This window comes from Sinocyclocheilus anshuiensis, unplaced genomic scaffold (genome assembly GCF_001515605.1).
Source record: "Sinocyclocheilus anshuiensis isolate Anshui unplaced genomic scaffold, SAMN03320099.WGS_v1.1 scaffold60, whole genome shotgun sequence".
Classification (NCBI taxonomy): Eukaryota; Metazoa; Chordata; class Actinopteri; order Cypriniformes; family Cyprinidae; genus Sinocyclocheilus; species Sinocyclocheilus anshuiensis.
Window position 1 is genome coordinate 240,251 of NW_015554068.1, and position 22,470 is coordinate 262,720.

Below are 22,470 nucleotides of genomic sequence, written 5' to 3' on the forward strand. Positions count from 1 at the left end.
TTTGTGATAAATCTCGCAATAAAGCTTAGCTACGTATTTTTTTACTGTGGTAAAAGTGCAACTCTAATAATTATTACGCGTGTGCACATTGTAACATAAAATGTTTCCAAAAACAGCATATACATTTAGGTTTGTTCGTTTCCATGAGAGTTTGAAGACATGCAAGCACTCAAACCCGCAGAGCGGCGCTCGCACCCTGCCAACTGCGCCAGGTCGTCGGGGGGCGTGGCCAGCAGAATGACTGACAGCTGATTCTGAGCGAAAACTCCTCCCAACACCGCCTTTCTCTCTCCCTCTTTCACTCTTTCTTTGATTTCAGACCAGCCGATCTTCATTCCAGCGCACATGGAAAGGCAGAGAAGCAGGAACGGTCAGCGCTCGGAAGGTGAAACGCGCTCAGGGATTTTACGCGTAAAGCCGCTATAAGGTGATTTTTTTTTACGGGCCGCTCTTTATTATTGGACTACAACAGAATGCTATCTGAGGAGGAATGGACATTTAAACAACTGTTCTCCGTGTAGGGATTTCACTGTGCAACATCTATAAACGGACACACATGCTCACCACTGATGAAAAATAAGCTGGCAGGAGTGTCGGGTGGATGAGTTTTAAAGCTCTTTCAGCGCCGCTTTAGATATTTTTTGTTTTTGCACATTGGATTACATAAACACGGCTGCAATTGCGGTTTATGGAAACAGCTGAGAAGAAGACAACTGAAGTTGGAGAAGAGGGTCTCTGAAGCTGGACTGAGGGTCTGAAGGATTGTACATCTCCTCGCGGAACTCCACTTTCATGTCCGAAGTCTCTGGTTTATGACAATGGATTATTTGCTGTTTTTATGCGGCTGTTTGCTGCCTCTGTCCTCGGCTGTTGAAGGTAAGATTGCCAATTTGTTTTCTTGTTTTTTTCTCTCGCAATGCTTATCAACCCAACCTAGAGTCTGGGAGGCAAGTCGCGGGTCGATACTATTGATGCGCGTCTACAGGAGTTGCGCTTCGGACTCCGTAAATAATAACCGGGATTTAAGGTTTTCGTTTTATGCATTTTAATTAATGCAGTAAAACGCGCCCGGTCCGATGCTTTCTTGGGGAATTGATCTGGCCATTGAATGACACCAATACACATGCGATTACACGGCAGAACTTCTCCCTCCTAATTGTTGTTTATTTTCTTTCACCAAGACAATAGTTTCTGTCTTTCGTAAAGGAAATGTCGCTACAGGGAGCCCCACTTCAACAGTCTCTCTGTCAGACAAGACGCAAATCCAGGTCTCCTCAAAAGACGCATGGTGCATTTTGAGCTTTTTATTTTTCTGAACAAATACAACGACGTTTGGGCAACCCATAAATTGACCAAAATTGACATTTTATTAGCGCGTTTATATCGGAGGTTGCTCTTATGCTGTGCATCAATTATGGCCCTTTTGGCGTACGTGTTCCTTTTAATCACAATTATGATTCGTTTATTTCATAGTGACTCAGATCGGTAGTTTAGCTCGGTTTTGATTCAAATGATTCTTCGAAGTCTGGACCCCCATTAGACTGGGGGACCTTTTGACACCAATAAAGATGAAAATGAGTGGGCGCTTAATAGATTTTCACGGAGAACAACAATGTCGATGTATTCATTTCTTTATTGGTATTTTTAACCATACAATTGGCGACAAGCATGAAATCGTGAACACTTGCTTATTGTACTGCTGCTCAGACTTGCCTATTGTGAGTCTACTAGTGAAATTCTTTAAAACAGCATTTATTATTTAATAAAACTCGTATGTTGACACTATTAATGTCGATATTGTCAGATATAATTAGCCACAGTTAATCTTTTTTGTTTTGTTTTTTAAGATGAAAAGGCTTGCCTTGCATTTTACTGCTCCGTGTTGGATTAGTACTATATTACTAACTAAATGAGAGGATATATCGGTTCCCTTGTTTATTTTATTTGTATTTGAATGTTTTAATGAGTGAAGTGGACGGATGTTGAATGCGGGAAGTTGTTTGGAGTTCATACGGGTTGTTTAGTTAAATGCATTTATTATTTCCCCCCGCCGACTTTTTCCCACCGTGGTGTATATTTCTATATTAGCTTTGTAAAAGTTATTTAAATAAACTTCGCTACGTGATTTATAATTTTGTCCGATAACATCAGAACAAAATGAGTGAATGTTTATGTGAAAGGCACACGGGCCTCGATTACTAGCCTGATATATTGCTCTACTCGTTTAGCTCGAAAATCAAGCAGAATATTAACTGCCGTTAATTGTTGTCAAGTATCATAATTATATTGTTTAATGAAAAGCATAATTTAACAAGTTGTACGTGATAACAATATATAACTTAATCAGCGATTCACTCAATGTATTGTTTAGGGTTGACGATACGACTCATCCTATGTGTCCGTTTGTACTAATAGATTGTACGAGTGTGTACGAATTTAATTTAGGCTGACAATATGCATGCCATATTCTTGGTCCCTGGAGATTTTCCCTCCGCAAGAGCCCACTGATTTATATATATATATAAGACGATCAAAGCTGTCCAACATGCTTTAAAATGTGATTTTTAATTAATTTCTTATTTCTCCTGTAGCCTATCTATAGAATTAGTTACGCGTTACTCCCTGTTTGAATCTGAACGTTTTAGTAGGCTATCCAAGTCTCTCTTGTCCAATTAGTCAAAGGCCTGGTTTTAATTCCCACTACCCTACTGTACTTATTATTTAGCACATGGTGCGTGATAAACTTATTGTGTCCTGTATACTAATTTAAGGCATATATCTCATCGGAGATGTGGTAAAACATGGGCTTCGCGGTATTACGCGAGAAAGATGTAGAGCATTTGACCTCAAATCAACGTGCAAAAATACTGACTTTACTCTTGTTTATCGTTTCCCCCACATACTCTGTATTTACAGTATTTTAGTCGTTCAAGGCAAGCGTCCTGCGCCTGTATGAACATTTTCTGCTTTTTCGGAGCGTATCTGCCCTCTTCATGTCCCATTGAAGTGGTAATTCAAAGGTAAACGCAGTTAACGCAGACAGAGCCCTTACTGACGAAATAACAGACTCATTTTGGGGGTAAACAGCATTAACATGAGAAACAAGAGAATCATTACAGGGCACATTCAGTGCAGAAGAGCTGTAACGTGAGCTTGAAGAAGGCCCGAACGCGAAGCCTAAGCAACACATGTATTTGTATTTTTGGAAAAAGATTCAATTCACTCTCACGTGTGAGGTAATGGGAAGCTGACGTGTTATAGGCCAGGATGTGTCCATTTTATTTAAACCATTTTTGCATTGACTGAGAATGTTTGCACTTTTCAGAACCATTTATCAAAGCGCAGGACAGGCCCGTTTAAAATGGAACTGCTGATGGCAAACAATAAATGATGAAAGACGTAAAAGAAGTAGTGACAGTCACATCGCATGCATTGTAGCCTACTTTACATTTAAAACCCATATACAATTTAGACTAAAATCTTGTTTTTGATGTTTTTGACAAGTTACGCGTCAACGACAGTTATTTATAGACTATGTACCGCTATTAGCTATTTTTTTTCGCTGCTACTATTTGAATAGCCTGTAAATAGTATAACAACGTAATAATAATAACACATATTATTATTAATAGCAGTATTAGTAGTACTAGTATTATGACCGCTGTTGAGCGCAACACCCGAATTCTGCAAATCGATGCGACTTCATCGATCTGTAAAATCTGCGATCAAGAGGTTTAAAAAGAGGTCAAAGCATTGATCTGTTCTTCACACCATACACACGGCCTACACTCCTCTGAGAGGCTCTTTTCTCAACTTATTCAATTACTGACGAGCCGTTTTAAACTAAACATGAGCACAGTTCGGTCTAGTAAAGTAAACGAACAAAGTAATACGTATTTTTTGTTTGCTAAACTGTGTTCACCTCTAGTATAGCCTAAATAAAAATGCGAATTGTAAAGTTTTGAGTTTGTATAATATGTATTCATATATTGCATCTATCACTTGATCTAAAATATGTCAAATCAAATATGTCTATACATTTTTTTACCTCACCTATCTACTGTATCCATAAATGTAACCAAATAGTCAAAATTGGAGAGGCCCAAATTTAAAAGTTTAAGAAAACCCCATTCTGATTATTGGGTGGGACGTGTTTCCCTGTTTCTGATGGTGGGCCTGCATTTAATGTATGCACCACAGAACTTAAGTGTGCGGCCTTGTATTATTTCCCTTTGTGTAGTATATTTAATTGCTTATTCATTTATTTTCATAGATGTTCTATTTATGAAATAATTAATTTTGTTTTTATATATTAGTCTTGAGCGAGAGCCATTGAAAGGTCATATGTTAAACAGAGGATAGGGTGAACAGATGCCCGCTGGCTTTGTTTCAGACTCTCATAAGGAGCTCAAAGGGGTCTCAGACTCAAGCTTAAAGATGCTATGAAAACCAGGCAGAATCACGAGTGGCTTACTGTGGTGGTCCGCGTAAGCTCACACCGCTAGCCTATAAATATTAGCTCTGATAACCTTCTGAATGCAGGAATGCTTTGGCTGTAAAATCTGACGGCTTTCTGAGCCCAGCGTGGAACAATAGTGTGCGCTGAAGGCCAATATTTAACCAAGTGCTCTGTTAATTGATGAAGAAGTGGACTGGACGCTGACTGGAATGTAGAATTCACTCCTTTTGGAGTGTCCACTCAAAAGGGCCATCCTGGCAGCTGACGCAAAGGCCTTTAGAGAAAAATAGGTCTTTGACACTCACGACAGTGTGAGGAGAGAATGTGTCTGGGCCCGAACACTGCCAAAATCCCCCCGGTGCTGTCTGCAGCTACTGAAGCGGAATGAGAGAGAGGAATCGAGAGCAAAAGAGAGGCCGAAAGAAAGAGGGATTGAGAGACAAAGAGACATTGGAGCTTGGTTTCTGTCTTCGGTTGGTCAGGAGCGAGATGGGTGGCGCTGGCAGGGAATAGATCTGCTACCAAAACGCCCATTGAAAAGGGGGGCAGCAGCGCAGAATACCCAAACAAAGTCACATGATGACAGGCACAATAAATGTTTCTTTCCATCTGAATAGTTTTCCCTCTCCAACTCAGCCCCAGGGATTTTTAAAAGTTTTAAAATGTTGGAGTCGGACTGCTTGCGTGCATTGGTTCAGTGAATTTACAGTCAGAGCCAATTTGATTAGAAAAAAAAAAAAACATATTTTTTTCCCTGCCCAGAAACTACTTTTTTAATGCTTTTGAAATTTGTCACATCCATACATCGTCTATGACTGTTATAAGATGTGTTTTATGGACACTTGAGGATCGTACCTCTGTAAACTCTAAAACTAGCAGCATTTTGTGACATGGTGGCTGTGTAAAATAATTTGCTTCAGTTTCAAACCACCAGATAAAAGCAGCTCCATCTTTCTGTATGCTTGTAGTATACAAAGCATCTAGAAGTAGCACACAGTGTGAGCTCTGAGCATGCAGATGATGACATATGATCGGACACACACATGTAGTCTGCTATACTACTGAGTAATGACTTACGCATTTTTACAAGAATGCCATAGCCATTACTCTATAGTGAAGCCGTTCGGCAAGTAGGAGTTTGGAAAAGCTTCCAGACTCTTTGCTGCAGTGTGTTTGATCCTTTGCTGGACAATGTTTATGGGCTTTAAACCAGTTCGGCCTGCTCTGCTTATAAAGTAGAAGAGATCTTTGATAATACTGAAAGAAATGCAGCTTTTAAACCCTAAAACAAACCAAAAGTTTGTATTAAGTGATAGTGAACTGAAACTGTTAGAGAGATACTTGGCTAGTTCTCAACCCCAGTTCAACTGGGGGAATGTGTGATGTTAGAAGCCCTGCAGGAAATGGCTAATGCTAACGCTAGGTGCAAATGTCTGCTTTGATTAGCAATACGGGCATGTGCGAACAGGGTGGGGGGTGTTAGGGCTAATGATGGCTTCTAAACTCCACGCTACCAATCAGCCCAGGCCTCTAGATGGTTAAAACATGCTCCTAATCTCCACATCAAACACCAAGAGCCCCAGGCAGGGGCCCAAAAGCACGCTGGCCCTTTACCCTCTCTGTTAAATCTAGACTCGAATTTGCACATTTGAGACATGCTGTTCAATTACACATCTGTGGACTTTCTTAGCCATTCATTTTGTTAATGCATGTATCTACAGAAATTAGTTCTGACTGAACTTAATTTTTTGCATTTGGGAATATTTGAGGAAGAGGACAAGGCTGGAATCTTTTAGTGGTGTGATTTATAGATTTCATGAACCTGTAAAAAAACACTACAATTACTATTCTTACTGTAAAATAATGTAAACTAAAATGGTACATTCTTTAAATATTGTAAATATTTGTCAGTCTTTAATTAGAGTCTTTTTTTCAAAGTTTTATTTTTACAACAATATCTGAAATAACTACATTGGTGGTTACACTTTCTTGTATGGTGTCCTTGTTACAGTGTAATTACACATTTAAGTACTGAGTAACATTAATTAACTACATGTACTTATTATCTGGTTAGGATTAGGATGAGGTTTTGGTTTAGGTTTATTGGTAATTCTATAGTAAGTACATGTAACAAGGACACAGTAATATAAAGCTTTACCAACATTTTACTGTGGCATGCTTGTGTAAGCGTGATTTGTTTTAGCTGACAACACGAAATGAACTGGTGTTAGACAGGAACTCTTTTAATGCTTACGTGATCTGACACCTCTCCATTTGGTGTTCGAGGTGAGAGCAATGGCACTTCGGCACGGTGCAAATGCAGGTACTTGTGAAAAAGTATGTGTCGTAAAAGTCCCTGAAGGCATTGCAAGTCTGTCTGTTTTAGCTGTACTTCGAGTGTTTTGAAATTCAGTTTGCTGAAAGTGGATCAGACGATTCATGTAAATGCAAAGCAAGTGCCACGTACGCATGTGTCACACTTTTATTTGGTGAATTCCTTCAAGACGTTGATGGCAATCTCACTGTGCAGATAACATTTTTGTTTGAATGCCATGCATGTTTGTGTATAAACTTTATTAGTGACTTTGCTTCTGGAAGTATAAGCATGCTTTTTCTCTCTGTTGCTCTAACACCACATCCAGTTTCAACAGGGTCACCATCCACATCCAATCAGGGATTCTGAATGAATATTTTGTGACTGATTAATTTATGGCTTGTTGTCAGGCTTGATCGATCACACTTCCTTCTCACTTAGCCTTTCTGGCAACTGCCCTTTCGAAATGTGCCAAGCCTTCTAGAGCCTCTCATTACCAGCTTTTTAAGAGTGACAGGATAGAAGATCCAATGAGTTAGAATATAGTATCTGTCCAGTGATCTTCCCGTCAACTTCCTGTGTAGCTGGTATAGGCCAGAACTGCCATGGAAAAAGGGCACTTGTCACGTCTCAAGAGCAACTCTGGAGATGAAATGACATGTTTCTGCAGCGACCTCAGAACTGCCCTTTTCCAGTTGTGTCCCAAGTCTAGAGAACATTAGAGGCATTAGATATAAGGCAGGCAGTTGTGCTCCTGGCGATCTACTTTTCAATTGAACCCTTAACTATACACCCAGCACCTGAACTAGATAATCAAAGTTTACAGCACTAAAGGTAGATCTCCAAGAGGAGGACTGAATACCCCTTGATATAAGGTATGCCGTGTACCCCCCAAGTTGCGACGAGTGGCTTATCTGTTATTAAAGTGCCCTCAACCTGAACGGGAGAGATGAGGACATAGGCGAACAAAGGGACAGAGAAAGACTGAGAGAATTGTCCGGTATCCAAAAGGCACTTGGTACAGTATTGGTTGAGCAGTTCATCTGAAAAGGTGCTGAGAGGAGAGACAATGAAAATAGACTAGAGCTGGTCAGATGGGGTTATAAATGTAGTGGGAATTGAAGCAGAGCTCAGGACAGCGAGAGCAGAGAGTTTTCATCTTCTGTCTTGGACAGCTGCCACGGATCTATCTCTGCATCTTAAATTTGACTTGCTCGGCCTAGCTATGCCTGAGAGGAGATCATTGTTTCTGCCTTTTCTCTCTGTCCGTCTTTCTACCTATCACTCACTTTTTCTGAGCTAGCCTAAGAAACTCTTGATGGGCAAGGGATATGCAAGGGGTTTTAATGAATCTGAAAAGCCGGCGAGCATCAATTAATGGTGGCCTTGAGGCTGCACATGAGATCAGGTCCACCTGACAGCGGGAAAGTAGAAGAGAAGGTTACAGGCTGCATACAGAACGATGAAACTCTCGAGGCAGGAAAAATAGCTGTCCAGTGTAACAGACAGATGTTATCTCTTATGTTGCAACAGTTGGTGGCTTGAAACTGTCACTCTTTTCATTGGTATACTCATTCGTAAAGCTGCAACACCATCTAGATGCATGTCGACTGTAAAATGGATGACAACCTGGTGAAAACTCAGAGGACAAGTGTGGGAAGTTCAGAGGCCTCTCCCCCCAACAGGTGGGCTTTATCCAGACAGAGAGGCTAAAGACAATGCACCTCTTTCTCTACTCTGTTTACTGTTCCCTGTTCCACATCCCTGTCACTTCTTTTCTACACTTTCCCACCATCTTTTTTCAGCCCTCCCTCTTCCCTGCTCTCCCTGGGCACCTTATGTGACCGTTTCTTATCAGGGAGATAATTCTAATTGTGGCATTATTTTCCCTATCTGTTATCTCACCCCTTCGGTGATATCAGAATGCCAGAACAGGTCTAGAAGCTTGGGGACAGGGCCTATTTACCCACCTTTGTTGTATCCAGTCAATGATAAGATTTGTGACTATGTGTGTGTGTGTTCTTACAACTCTATCCTGTCACAGTATCCTATGGGAGCTAAGTGGTATGTCTATAAGCAATGTAAGTCAAGCTCTTGTGGGATAGATTTGACAAGTTCAGTCTCTTGATACTTTGTTGCCCGTGGCTTTTAAGAAAATCTCAGCGCAGGTTCCCACTCTTGACGTCTTATGTGAAATAATGAAGGTGCGAGAGCCCCAAACCATCATCATCCCATACATGGCTTGGAGGAGATTCAAGCAGAGGTCTCTAACTAAGAACAGGAGCAAAATCAGAATGCTGACGTGATGCAAAGTCTCGTGGGGTGTGAAAGCAAGCATATTGACGTGAAATGGAGCTGGCACTAGAAACACATTAAAATATCCCATGGCCAGATGGGGATGGTGAACTGAGGGGCCATATTTGTGTCATGGATGTGAGACGCACCACAGTGAAACAGCTTCGTTGCCACTTTTGCCCCGTTGTGTCCTCTGGGAAATGACCTAAAAGGATGGTGATGATTAGCGATTCAATTTAGCGAGCCGTCGGTCAATATAGCAGGCCGAGAGGAGATGGTTGTTGATACTGCCTTGCCATCAAAATAGGTGGCGATCGAAATGTCTAGGGACTAGATTTCCCTTCCTTGCTTAATTAAGCAAGCAGTTTGTCACTGTTCTTACTTATTAATAAATCTTTCCTTCAATTTGAGACAGCTTGGCCTGAAGGAGCTAGCTAAGTAGGAAAGCACTTAAGAGTAATCTATAGAGTTCAACACTGGGCATAGCTTTGTGCCTGGTTAATTAATCAAGACACTGCAGTAGTATCATAAACACGAAGACACTAACGTATATCAAGGGGGTAATATCTAGAGATTTTTATTTTAGCTCAAGCGTTTTTGCTACTTTTATTGATTCAGAACAGGAAATGAGCCATGATTTAATATGTCGTACAATGTTTGCTAACTGCTATGTCACCGCAGCAACTAGAAACGTCCAATCATCCATCCATTCTCCAAACCACTTATACAATGTAGGGAGCGGGGATGCTGGAGCCTATCCCAGTGTCTCTGGCCAAAGGCAAGGCACCACCCTGGACAGATGGTCAGTCACAGAGTGAGCAACTTGTTTGTTTAAAAGTTTGAGTGTTCCGGAATGCAGAAATGGTTGGAAAATAAATATCCTACCACACTAGATTTCTGAAAACCAAATCCCTTGCGAGCAAAACATTTGCCATCAGCACACTACATAGATGTTTATTATTGAAGGATGAGCAATTTGTTTTCTTATTTCTCTGTTCTTTGTGTCATCCTTTTGCATCTTTCTACTCACCTGTCCTCAGGTTATGAAGTTCAGTTTCAGGGAAGCATGTCCATTCATGCGCCACTCGTAAGTACAGGGTTGTCACCAGTAAATATGGTCAGTCCTCCAGTGATGGAACTCCTGTACAGCTGACTTGTTCCTATGAGTAATCTACGCCAAGGTTCAGTATACACCCTGTGGTTCTTTTGATGAGCGCTTCCATGTCGAACTCATCCTGCTTTGAGACCACCAAGAGATTTAACGTACCTGAAATGCAGAAGTTCATGTGTAGGTTCCAGGCAGTCAAGGTGTGGTTAGCAGGTCTGTAATTAGAGTTGAGGCCACTGAGTCTTCGTGACGGCATGTCTATCTTTGTGTGTGTGCTGGATTTAGTGTATCTATGTGTGTGTGTTCAAGTGTGAGAAAGAGAACAACAGCAGAAAATTCCCAGACTTCTCATTATCTCTATACCTGTCAGTTGCATCTCTTAGCACCTGTGCTTCCTAAATTGAAGGGCGTTCTCACATAAAATTATCTTTCCCAGTCGTCGTCTTTGCCTTCTGTGCTTCTCAGGCACTTCACATTACCGCAACAAACCAGCGCTTGTACCATTATACCACAATACAGAGACTTTATTGGTTCAGTGTAGACACCGTTAAAGCCACCGTGTTTGATTTATCAGTCAATGATTGACTCTAGATTGCTATAGCCTTCCATGTCACCTGCACTTCAAACAGATGCCCAGCAGCAGCCCTGCATTTCTGGTACACTGTTCCTGTTTATTCAACTCTCTTATCTCATGTGTCCACTTGCCTTAGTTCTTCCATCAGCGCCACTGTCTTCACTGTGTCATTTTAGTGTGATGGCTCTAGATACACCCACATTTGGACTTCATAGATTTGATTATTATTCAGATTATGAGTGGGAAGTGTTTTATAACCCAATATGGGCCTAAAAGTGTTTTAGATATTACATAACCACATAGTGAAAGTATACATTGGAATAAAAAATGAGACTCATCTCATGTCTAACTCAGACCTCCTTCCATTCCTCTCTCCCTCCCTCAGCCTTCTCACCAGGCCCTCTACTGAGACCCATAAATCAGTGGAGCTCAGTAGCCTGTCGGGGGTTTACCGTCTGTGGGGGGTATTGGTGGCCCAGGCTCCCCAGCCGCTGGCTTTAGTTACACATCAATGAAGGGTGAATAATACATTAGTCAGCCCCTGACAGTACAGTTCTTGGTGGGCAGGCAGTCGGAGTCTCCCCTGGCCCTTCATCAGCGCATCTGTGCCATAATCAGCCTCTGGGGATATACCTCTTATCTTTGGCCTACCTCTCTTCCACCTGATTTACTTACTGTGTATGCGAATATTATGATGTTTAAATTCCCGCTCTGGGGGTTAAAGGGACAGTTCTCTCTAAAGTAAAAACTGTCATCTGTTGTTCACCCTCATGTTCATCCAGTCCAAATAGTTGTTAGGATGAACTGTATCTCTATAGAATATGGAGTGCAGATGGCAGTGCATGTAAGGTAATAAATGCAAATTGCACCATTCCTTTCGTTGAGGCCAGAAGCTGCAAGTGACACCCATAAAGTCTAGGGTAATGATTTGAAGCGGGCAGGAAGTATTGCGCCTGACCCAGGTCGGCCAGCAAAGACTGTGGAGATGGATTGTTGTGGAATAAACGGTCCCAGAACTGTAGTCTACTCAGCACAGTTGCACTGTATACTGATTTCTGGAGGTTTTCAAGTGGCCCTTCCTTGCACGCACAATTATAAAAAGCATTCACATGTATCAAGGCTTTTATTTAATTGTTCGGAGACATCTAAACCCCTGGCCATATGGAGCACCCTAGAATTGAATGTCAACCGTTCTATCAACCTTCTCCAGCATAATTGCCCAGAAATGAACTTCCATCACTAATACCTTCTGTCACAATCTGTGAGTCAATTTACTGTAAGTGAAACACATAAGTGCATGATTGTGTGATCGCCAATGACCTAGACACGCCCATGTGACCTAATCAGCCAGTTGTTTCTTTTTTAATCAACAGTCTCGGAGGTGGAGTCCGTGAATAAATTACTCCGATAACCGTTTTCCTTACACTCCGGCAGCCTGTGTCTGTGCGTTAAAGAGCCGAAAACCATTTAGAAAGGTCTAACGAGTCAAGTTATTACTGCAGCCAAGTGTGAGATTAATTAACTGAGCAGCAATTAAGAACATGGCTGAAAAGATCTAACAGATAAGCATGGGGAGAATCGCAACCAACATTTTAATGTTTTGCTTTAGCCAACAGGGAGGGTACAAGGAGTAAACAGAAATAACAAGCAATAACCTTCAATTAGAACCCAGGCGCATTGGAAAAAACATGCCTGTGGCGACACTTCTGGAAAGTTATATTACGCTTCTTTTTGTTCGTTTTACGGCATGTTCATAGTGAAATATTCAGTTGGTGGCACTAAAAACGTGTTCAGTTTTTGTTGAAACAGATGATATCTGGTAAGTGGTGCTTAAACGTTAATGCTTCATTGCATTTTGGATATATAATGCCTCACCTACGCTAAACCTGACTCTAAATCTATCCAATAGTGTTTACAAAAGCAAGAGTGCCATTTTTGTTTGGTTCTACAAGTCTTTGAGCTCTTTTATCATGACTTGTGTTTCACAGGACATATCCGGGCACTTCTACTACATCAGAAAAGCCATACACATGGTGTTGGAATAAATATTGTTGGTGTTTTTCTATCACTAGTGTTAATTTCAACTGGAAACTCCAGTGATTTTTGTAGTTAGAGGCATGTTTTTCCAGTGAGCTTATGTTGCCAAATTAGCAAATAATACAATTATTGGTACGTTATTATGATTCACCTAGTTAAGACGTACCTGGATCAGTCAACTTTACCGGTCCCCGAACAAAATTCCCATCAAATGATCAGTTCCCTGGCTTGAGTGGTAAAATGTTGATCGAGGAACATACTTTATGGGGTAACATCACCTTGTGTTTGTATATACATGTATATTCAGCTGTGGGAGCTTCTGAAATCTCTGCGCCCTACTTTCTTTTATTGACATATTTCCAAAGTGCCAGAGCTTGGTAGAAATTTCCAAAAAGAGTCTTCTCAAATATAGCATGAATGATAGTGTCCCTTTCACTCAGGACAGTTCTAAACCATGCTTTAGTCATTGAGCATATTCAGAGACTCAGTGTGGGTGTGTATTTGTTTTTGTGCGACTATTTGTCGGCTCAACACTCACAAAGGCCCTACCCATCCACATTCTTGTTTCGGTAACTGCCTAACCTTTATTTGTTGTTGCAGTTCTGACCTGAATCAGATAATAAGTGGGCAGGTAAACATTAACGAGTGGCTCTGAGCTTAATGAGCTAACGTGAGAAGAGCTAGTCGAAAGAAGCCTGCGCTGCCTCAGGCTAATGTGTCATATGTAGCAAGAAATGTAAAAAAAGAAGTCCAAAGAACTTAACATAATAACTCCTAATACGCTGTGGTGTAGTTGAAGCCATTAGACATGTTTTCTTTGTTCTAGCAGGTAAACCACAACATGTCCTGATAATTAGCATGCAGCATGACAGCTGAAACTGAGCTACGGATTTTTTCCCATGTCTTCAGCAGTAGCTGCCAGTGCTAATATGTGACGGCACTGGGAAGTTAGCAGGGTTCTTGCCCTCGCAGCTTGGGTTTTATTCTCAAGAAATGAAAAGGTATTGCAACCTCACTGGCTGCCCCAGACAATATATTTGAAACATTATGAAGCGATCAAAAGCCACTGGAACGCTGGAAATGTGGACCACATCAGTCCAGTAGCTGCTAACAAACAGCTGTCCCGTGATGCAAAACAGAAATCTCATATTTGACAGCCATTAGAGGTTATTTGAATGTTTGCATAGTAAGATGAGACTGTATATTTGGCTGATGACTATATCAGGAGTAATTTTAACCAGACATGCATCTCATTACATAATTTGAAGCAGAACCATAAAAAAATTCTAACCAAAGCCTTTATGTTTATACATACTACATTTTTAGATCCTTTTGAGAGACTGCAAGGATGAACCCAATATTTTTAAGGTTTCCTTAACTATGGGCATGTTAGATTATGTATTGTATGGTTTTATAAAAAAAAAAAAACAGTATTCAACTTTTTGCTAGATTGTAACAACTTATTTTTGCTACATTTTTAATGTTTCAAATGCCTTTTATGAAGGCTGTATTTGTATATTTGATAGTTTTACACTTGTCACAGACCTAGACTTCCAATCTTCAAATATGGAAATCTTTATTACATCTTAAAAAAAATAGTTGAAGAAATACTTGTGTATATGTGTGATTTTGCGATACCTGTTCACAGAATTCATCTTTTTGCTAGACTGTCACTATTTTTGCTACATTTTAATGTTTTTTTTTTTTGCTGTTGTTTTAAATTAGGGGTCGACCGATTACTGGCCTGGCTGATTATCAGCACTGATATTAAGCATTTTTATGGTTAATTTCACTTTCAAATCCAATTTGCCGCCAGTGCCAAATTTTTAATTTTCATTTTCACACCAGACATATATATTGGTTCAAAATATCGGTTATCGGTCTACTTGATCTGTAGTAATCAGTATCGGCCCTGAAAAACACATATTGGTCGACCCCTATTTCAAATGTCTTTTATGTAGGCTATATTTGCATGTTTTATAGCTTTACACTTGCCACACACCTAGACTTCCAATCTTCAAGTATGAAAAATCTTTACTTCCACCTTTTTGTATCTTAAAAAATGGTCATAGGTAAAGAAACAATGTGATTTTGTGATCCCCATTCACGCTTTCGTATTGTGTGCACACCATTATCGATCAGAAACCGAGATGTCAGCTTTGACGTCCTTTCACAAACATCTTATCTCAAGGTAAAAGTGGTTGGAGAAAATGAGGGTTTGGGGGCATTTCAACATCCGCCCCAGTCTGAAGTACCTCCTTAGTGTTATAGCATGGCAAATGCCTTCCGGTGGTCCTAAGGGATCATGCCATTACCATATGTTTAGCCTAGATGTCTGTTGGCTGCCTCTGCAGTGGCATAATGAACGTGTCAAAGGGAGACGAGTACGGCAAACAGGCTGTTGGAGGATGGAGATGAGTCCCTGGACAGCAGCTACAACAGACAGCTCCTCTCCGCAGCTGACAGGCAAGGCCAGTGGGCAGCGCAGTGCCAAAATACCTCCATAATGAACCTGGAATGGAGGTATGGGGAAGTCAGACATGCCTCCTGCCTCGTTCTTTGGCTTGGATTACAAAACACGGGAGGGGAATACAAAGATATCTCCAAAACCAACATATTCCGGATTTTGGGGAAGGGCGCAAGGCTCTGGAGACCGGGGCTAGTTGTCACACTCGTTTCTCCAGTGAAAATTTCTCAGGGTTGGTTTCTTTTCCAATTTCTGGTTCGGCATTTCTGTCTTTTTTTACTGTTGTTGCCCAGTAAACAAAGATGCGTTGACTTTTCATGGAAACATGCCTCAATAGCACTATATGAATAATGCCAGTACACTTAGGTTGTTTTTGATTTATGTAAAAACATCTCCATCAGTACCGTCTGCCAGATTTTGGGACATAGCTTGACTGATAATATGAGTTGTGGGTAATGATGCATTGAGCTCTCTATTGAGCGTGGAGGCATATTTTAGAGTTTCAAAAATATTTTTTTTTTCTGCAGTATTGGCAGACTTGCATTCCTGGCAGTTTATTACAGCCAGAGTTGAATTTCAACCAGAACGAGAAAATCAATCAAAACATAGTTATCGTGATTATAGTCCTTTTATACTTTTCGCTTGAGGAGAGGGAGAGGTGTTTGTCTGTTGGTTAAAATGTGCTTGCGCTAGTCTCAGCCAATGGCAGGATTCATCATGCTCGACGGATTGCAATTTTCTCCACTCATTTTGAAAATAAGTTTTTACACATCTTGGAGGCTTTAGGTTTGTTTTTCATGATGAACTAAAGCTACATTACTGTTTAAACTATTTCCAACTCTTCCAATTCTGATGAGCAGTGTTCAATGGCATTGTAATAGTTTAATCCTTTTTATTTATTTATTTACAATTATTTAATTTAATTATTTATTGAACATTAGTGTCTTTTTAGAAAGCTCTATTTTACATTTAAACGGAACGTCTAAATGCAATGTTATTAAATGCAAAGGTCTCTAAAAGTTACTTGGTTTTTTATATTTCTGACTCTGAGTTTATTTATTTATTTATTTTAAATAATAGAGAGATGACACCATGGTGACACCAAAAACATAAAAGCATATTCAGACGAAGTTGTTCGGGAGGCGTTTTTGGACTGAATAGAAAGTATTTCTGTGTGTGGAACACAATGAAGCAAATTGGCACTTCTGCTGAACCCATTGCTTGGCTTGCATCACTGTGACCTTTTGTGACCTAAACATATGTTTTATTATTTTCTCAGTGCCATTTACAAAATGCTTTAGGAGTCAAAGTGTGCCTCCTACTCTTCCAAACCTTCCGTAAACCTGTTTACTCTCACCGGCTTGCATTTTTCAACTGGCTAGTTGAGTCATCTGTATTTATTCCAGCTGGCCCTGCTCCCCACTGACAGTAATGTAGACCTGGAGAGCATGATGGACAGGGAGAAAAAGAGAGAAGGGCTTTCAGAGATATGAGGGGAATGAGAGAGAATGAAGTGGATGGAAAGGATGGCTGTGATCAGCGTCGGCCTGTCAAAACACTTCCTGTTGACTGATACACCCTCAGACGCTTGGGAAAAGAAGACAGAGATGGAAAAGGTGTGAATGAAACATTAAAAAGGCAGAAAGAAAGAGCAGTTGAGACCCCAGCAAAGGATGGCTACTTTGAAGAACCTATATAGATATTTTAGGCTGTTTTAACATTTTTATGGTTGCTATATCATTCCATCATCACATTTCCATTTGTTTTTAAAGTTCTTGCTGACATTCTAAAATGCAGACAATTTTCACATTAAAGAATGATTAAAATATAGGGAATTTTATATCTGTAAATCCGAGGAAAAACATATTTCAGTGTTTTTGTTAGTACTGTCAAACAATTAATCACGGTTAATCGCGATTAATCGCATCCGAAATAAAAGCTTTTGTTTACATAATATATGTATGTGTGCTGTGTATATTTATTATGTATAATATACATAAAGTGTATATTTCAGAGAAATATGTTATTTTTATATATTAAATATATTTATTTATAATATAAATTATATGAATATAAATATAGACATGGAAATACATGTAAATATTTTCCAAATATATACTGTATGTGTGTATTTATATATACATAATAAATATACACAGAACACACACATATGTTATGCAAACAAAAACTTTTATTTTGTATGCGATTAATCCCGATTGATCGTTTGACAGCACTAGTTTTTGTTATGTCGCAAAAGTTTGCATTTCCCAGAGAAACGTTGCATTTGTGTGTATTTGTGTTTGCGAAATGTTTGCCTAGTCGCAAAAGTCGCAAAACATTTGCATTCAATGAAGAAACTTTGCGTTCCCCAGAGAAACTCGCAAAACGTGACAACTACGTTTATAGGGTAAACGCATTACATTTGCGACATAATACAAAAGCATTGAAATATAATTTCTCCCGTCATTTCATATTTTTGTTCCATCACCCCATCCCTTGTGTGTCAAGAGAACTCTCATTCTCGAGTGTTCCTTTATAGTTATGTACAAAACCCCAAACAGAACAATTACTTAGATGTCATAAACGTGACCATTAATACGATACCGAAACATGACTGTGGGGAGAATCACATGTTTCAGACGAGGAATCCACATGAAACACATCATACATCATAAAAGTGCAGCTGTTGTTCTCTCTGATCAGCAAACACTATCATTACAGTTGTGTAACGATGCCTGAAGAATCAGTGGCAGCGAAGACGTCATACTGTAACTTTTTAAGGAAGAACTGGAGAACCAAAAAGAACACAAGCTTTTGAATGAAACCCTTGGTAGATATTGATTAGTGGAGAACACATTTGAGTCATTTCTAACCAAAAACTAAACCAAACTAAAATTCTAAACACAGATGAGGCCTACGCATTCTTGTTTGCCTTGCGGCCATACAATAACTCACCTCTACAAGAAGAAACATGAATGCATTAATTGGTTGTACTCCTGCAGCAATGAGAGTCTAACAGACGGCTCCCGTTTAGTGTGAAATCTGTAATCGGATCAGCGTTCGGTATCGGAATACGCCAGCGTGTTAGCTTAAGTGCTCATTAATAGCTGATCGTGCTTTATCTCCATCTCAACGCATCTTGTGTCCTGTCTAGCCACAACAGAGTAACTCTTGTGCAGTATCGTAACTCTTTCACTAAATGCTTTAGGGGACACGCGCCGAATTCATGGCGATTGACCACAATGGGCGTATGTGGTGAGGGCGAAATTGTTTGAGTCATTTTATATCATGGCTTACGGTGTATATACACTTTCAGAAAAGCTGTCATTGGGGCTTTAGCATTTCAAAAGGTGCTAATGTGTACTATTTAGTTATTAATATATACATTTAAGGTACTAATATGCATCTTTAGGTGTTAATAATTACAAAAGTTACCTTTTGACAGCATTTGTGTATAGTATATAGTGATTTTCGCTAGGAATTTGAAGGCCAAATGTCAAATGGCTTTATTACAATATTATAATACTGTAATACATATACTCTAAGAAGAAAAATGCAAACATTATACCCTTTGAGGTAGAACAGGTTATCCCTTCTCCCATTTCCTTTTTAAGGGACTTTTGCTTTTTTTATCGTATCTACCCATAAAGGTTCACAGTAGTACCTTTTAAGGTACTCTTAATTGCATGTTTATTTCAAATGTATTATAGCTTAAATGTTTTTAAAATGCAATTAGCTGAATTTTAGATTGTTTTCTGACCCACTTAAGTAGGACTTCAAATGTATTTCTATTGTCTTTGAAAAATGGTTAGACATTACTATTTAATATACTGGCAAGCAATTTTGGTAAACTTAAGTATACTTTAATGTAATTCCTATTGGAACTAGTATTTGTCATGTATTTAAATATATTTGTAATTACACATTTATAATCATGTAGTGCATTTAAATTTAGTACTTTTAACTATTTTAACTTTAAATGTAATATCGAATAACACAAACTTAAAATATTATACACAAAGCAATCAGTCTAATAGCTTTAATAAGTTTAATGCAGTGTTTTCCCCACGCTGTTGACACATCTCAGTGTTGGGTGGCAAAACAGAGCTCAAGTGTTTGGAGAGAGAGAGTGACATTCTTTTTTTGGTCGCTGGGCCTGCCGTTCGGTACGATTTCACAACGGCACAGCGGGAGACAAAACTGGCAAACCTTTAGACGCAAGATGGAATGCACAGATCTGAGAATCCCAGAGAGTATATTTTTCCAAAATCTCGACCAGCTTATCACAAAAACATTGGCTCAACCAATAGCATGAGTTTGGGGGCGGGGCTTTTTGTTCGACTGACCAATGGGCCAGAGGAGAAAACCGGTTTAACAATTTATTTTAATTTTTTTTATTTTTTTGTAGCTCCATTTGGTGGCGGTAATGGTGCAGAAAGTACACACTTGGCCTTTAATTTTCATGAAATGCAAAATTATATGCAAATTCAGTTCTTTTTAGCCCTCAATATGCGCTCTCCTGGTCCAGTTTTTCTTACTTTCCAAATCTTCTAACCTCACAACGATGCTGTTTCGCATGGATTTTTTTATTTATTTCTTTTTTTACTTCTAACCTCCAAACGACATGACAAAAAGGAACGGGTAAAGCCGAAAGCAGAAATCCTGCAGTAATCTCTCACCTGTCTGCCCACACGCCACTGACTCAGTTTCTAAATTCACCGAACATTCTTTGTATCAATAGAGGTGGTTTGGTTCACATACCCCTCTTCAAAACTATTGCTTACTGGAACAAAGAAATATTTTAAGGCGCTCGTAAACCCACAGATTGTGTGTGAGTGTGTGTTGATTCAAGTGTTTCTCTGTCTTCCTCTGTTATTAGCACTGCTCTGTCATTTGAGGATTAGAATGAAAGAGCTGACCTTTCTTACGTCAATATATGTGTGTGTGTGTGTGTGTGTGTGTGTGTGTGGGGGACTTAAACCTGACTACACACAGACTCATGGGGACTCGTGTCACGGTGGGGACCTAAATTGTGGTCCCCACGGGTACAAAAGCTTATAAATCATACAGAATTAAGTTTTTTGAAAATCTAAAAATGCAGAGTTTCCTGTGAGGGGTAGGTTTAGGTGTAGGGCAATAGAATATACGGTCTGTACAGTAGAAAAACCATTACGCCTATGGAGAGTCCCCACAAGGATAGCTGACCAGACTGTGTGTGTGTGTGTTTTTAACATGCAGCTCTGAGAATGAGAATTTGCCTTTGAATGTGTGCAAGTCATGCAACTTGTATGTTTAGTGTTTAAACCGAAAACACTGACTTATCATTTTATAATTTACACAGATTTCCATATTTACTTCTAAACATCCGGCTACACATTCATGTTCTTTCAGTGATGGTGTTTTGACGTGCTTTAGTAAGTTTTATATTTAAATGTTTACAATTTTTAGTTGTTAATACGATTTAATAAAGGCTCAAAAACAATTTTAAATGAACTAAATAATATATTATCATATATTTATTGTTTTTAAGTAGTTTACATATTGCAGTGTAGTTTATATAGTCTTACTTTTTTCTTATATATTAGTATTTTATTGTAAAAAAAAAAAAAAAAAAAAAAAGAATAAGTTTAGTGTTTGGACCAATAACAATGACTTATAATTTTTACATGTTTTGATATGGCTGTAGTAACGTCAAATATTTCCTGAGATTTCTGAGACTGAGAATGTTCATAACCTTATTCATAAGCCATTAAAATATTTGAATTTATGTTATAATATGTGAAAAAAATTACTGAAATAAAAATTACTGAATATAACAATAAAAAATTAAAAATTAACTAAAAATAATAAAAACTATATGCATACATATAATAAATATGTGTGTGCATAAAATAGTGTGTGTGTGTGTATGTACATAAACATACATGTACATAGATAAATAGATATATTTATATTATTAAAATATAGTACTTAATAGCTTTATTGAGCTTAAAAGCTTTATTTATTTATTTATTTTTTAGTAGTAGTAGTAGTAGGTTATATAGTATATTGTTACAATTTTCTTATACTTCAGTTTTTTCTTTTTTTAAATATATAGTTAAAAAAAACAATTCAATTATTTTTTTATGAACGTCAACATGTGGCGAATAAGTAAACCTGCGCTTCATTTTGCAGCAGCTAATTTATGTGTCGGGCCTGTTTTCTCAAGTTTCATAAATGTTCTGCCTCACTGACTAAAGTTTATGGCGTGTGCTTTATGCCATTGAGTTTATAGCCTAAAGTTTGCCCAAGCTTCACACTGAAACATTCAGGTTTTGCAAGGGCGAGTTTTTGTCTCCGCACTCGTCAATCAGGTTCGCCGTTCTGCCAGAAAGGCCCATATTCTTAGGTTTTTCCTCAGAACTGAGAGAAACAGGAAATAAACTGTCGTCTCCCGGCCGGCCAAACAAAACTTTCCCTGTGTGGAGCCATTTTAACAGTAGCGAGGCGTAATGGAGGCTCGGTGCTGCTGCTGGAGTGTGAATGAATCGTCGCATTGAGGGCATGGCCTCTCGCCCCGCTGACTGCAGCGGGATGGGGTGCGTTCGCTCTCTCATTGAGCCAGGACTTGCCTCCTCATCTAAATGCGCGCTCAGCTGACACAATGCTCGGCTTTGCTGTTTTTCAGCACAGCTTACAAATGCAAACAAAACAGAAGCTCGCTCCCGAACGTTCACGGCTCACTTGCACTACACTGCTTTTCTCTGGGTTTGTCTTGCGTTTTATTTGCGCTAGCTTTTTCTCGTCTGGCAGCTGACTTGTGGGTTTCATTTAAACGGGTTTGAATATCGGCGGACTCGTCAGTCAGTGACACAATATGACGGTCCGGACGCACCGCATGACATGCCGACAGGAAATCAATGGCCGCTTCTGTCTGAAGTATAAACAGCTGCCTCAGACTCGGTTTCTGCTTATCGTACAAACACCTACATGTTAGAAACTTCTCAACTTCAGCTTGATGTTTCCTGTGGTGGGGATTTTATTTTCTGTGGTACATCACACGAGTAAACAAAGATGAGTAGAGAAGATTCAAATCATGTAAACTTGGTATTAACATCTGTCTTGAGTGATATGATCTCAGTACTATGTGTGATTTTGATTGACAGGTGAGTAGGCGGTCCTTCGCTGTCATCCGGGAAGCATCAGGATGCATTGGCAATGTTCTAATAATGTAAAT

The 22,470-nt window shown here is 39.3% G+C and overlaps 1 protein-coding gene across 6 annotated transcripts in view; it reads left to right on the forward strand.

The window, feature by feature from the left end:
- The first annotated feature begins 346 nt into the window (after positions 1-346).
- The window catches only part of LOC107668659 (ephrin type-B receptor 3-like), a 45,574-nt gene continuing 23,450 nt past the window's right edge, over positions 347-22,470 (forward strand). For all 6 annotated transcript variants that reach the window (XM_016460609.1, XM_016460614.1, XM_016460612.1 and 3 more), the window contains exon 1: positions 347-876. In XM_016460609.1, coding sequence (XP_016316095.1) covers positions 813-876 — 64 coding nt within the window. In that variant the 5' untranslated portion in view covers positions 347-812. The remainder of the gene's footprint in view (positions 877-22,470) is intronic.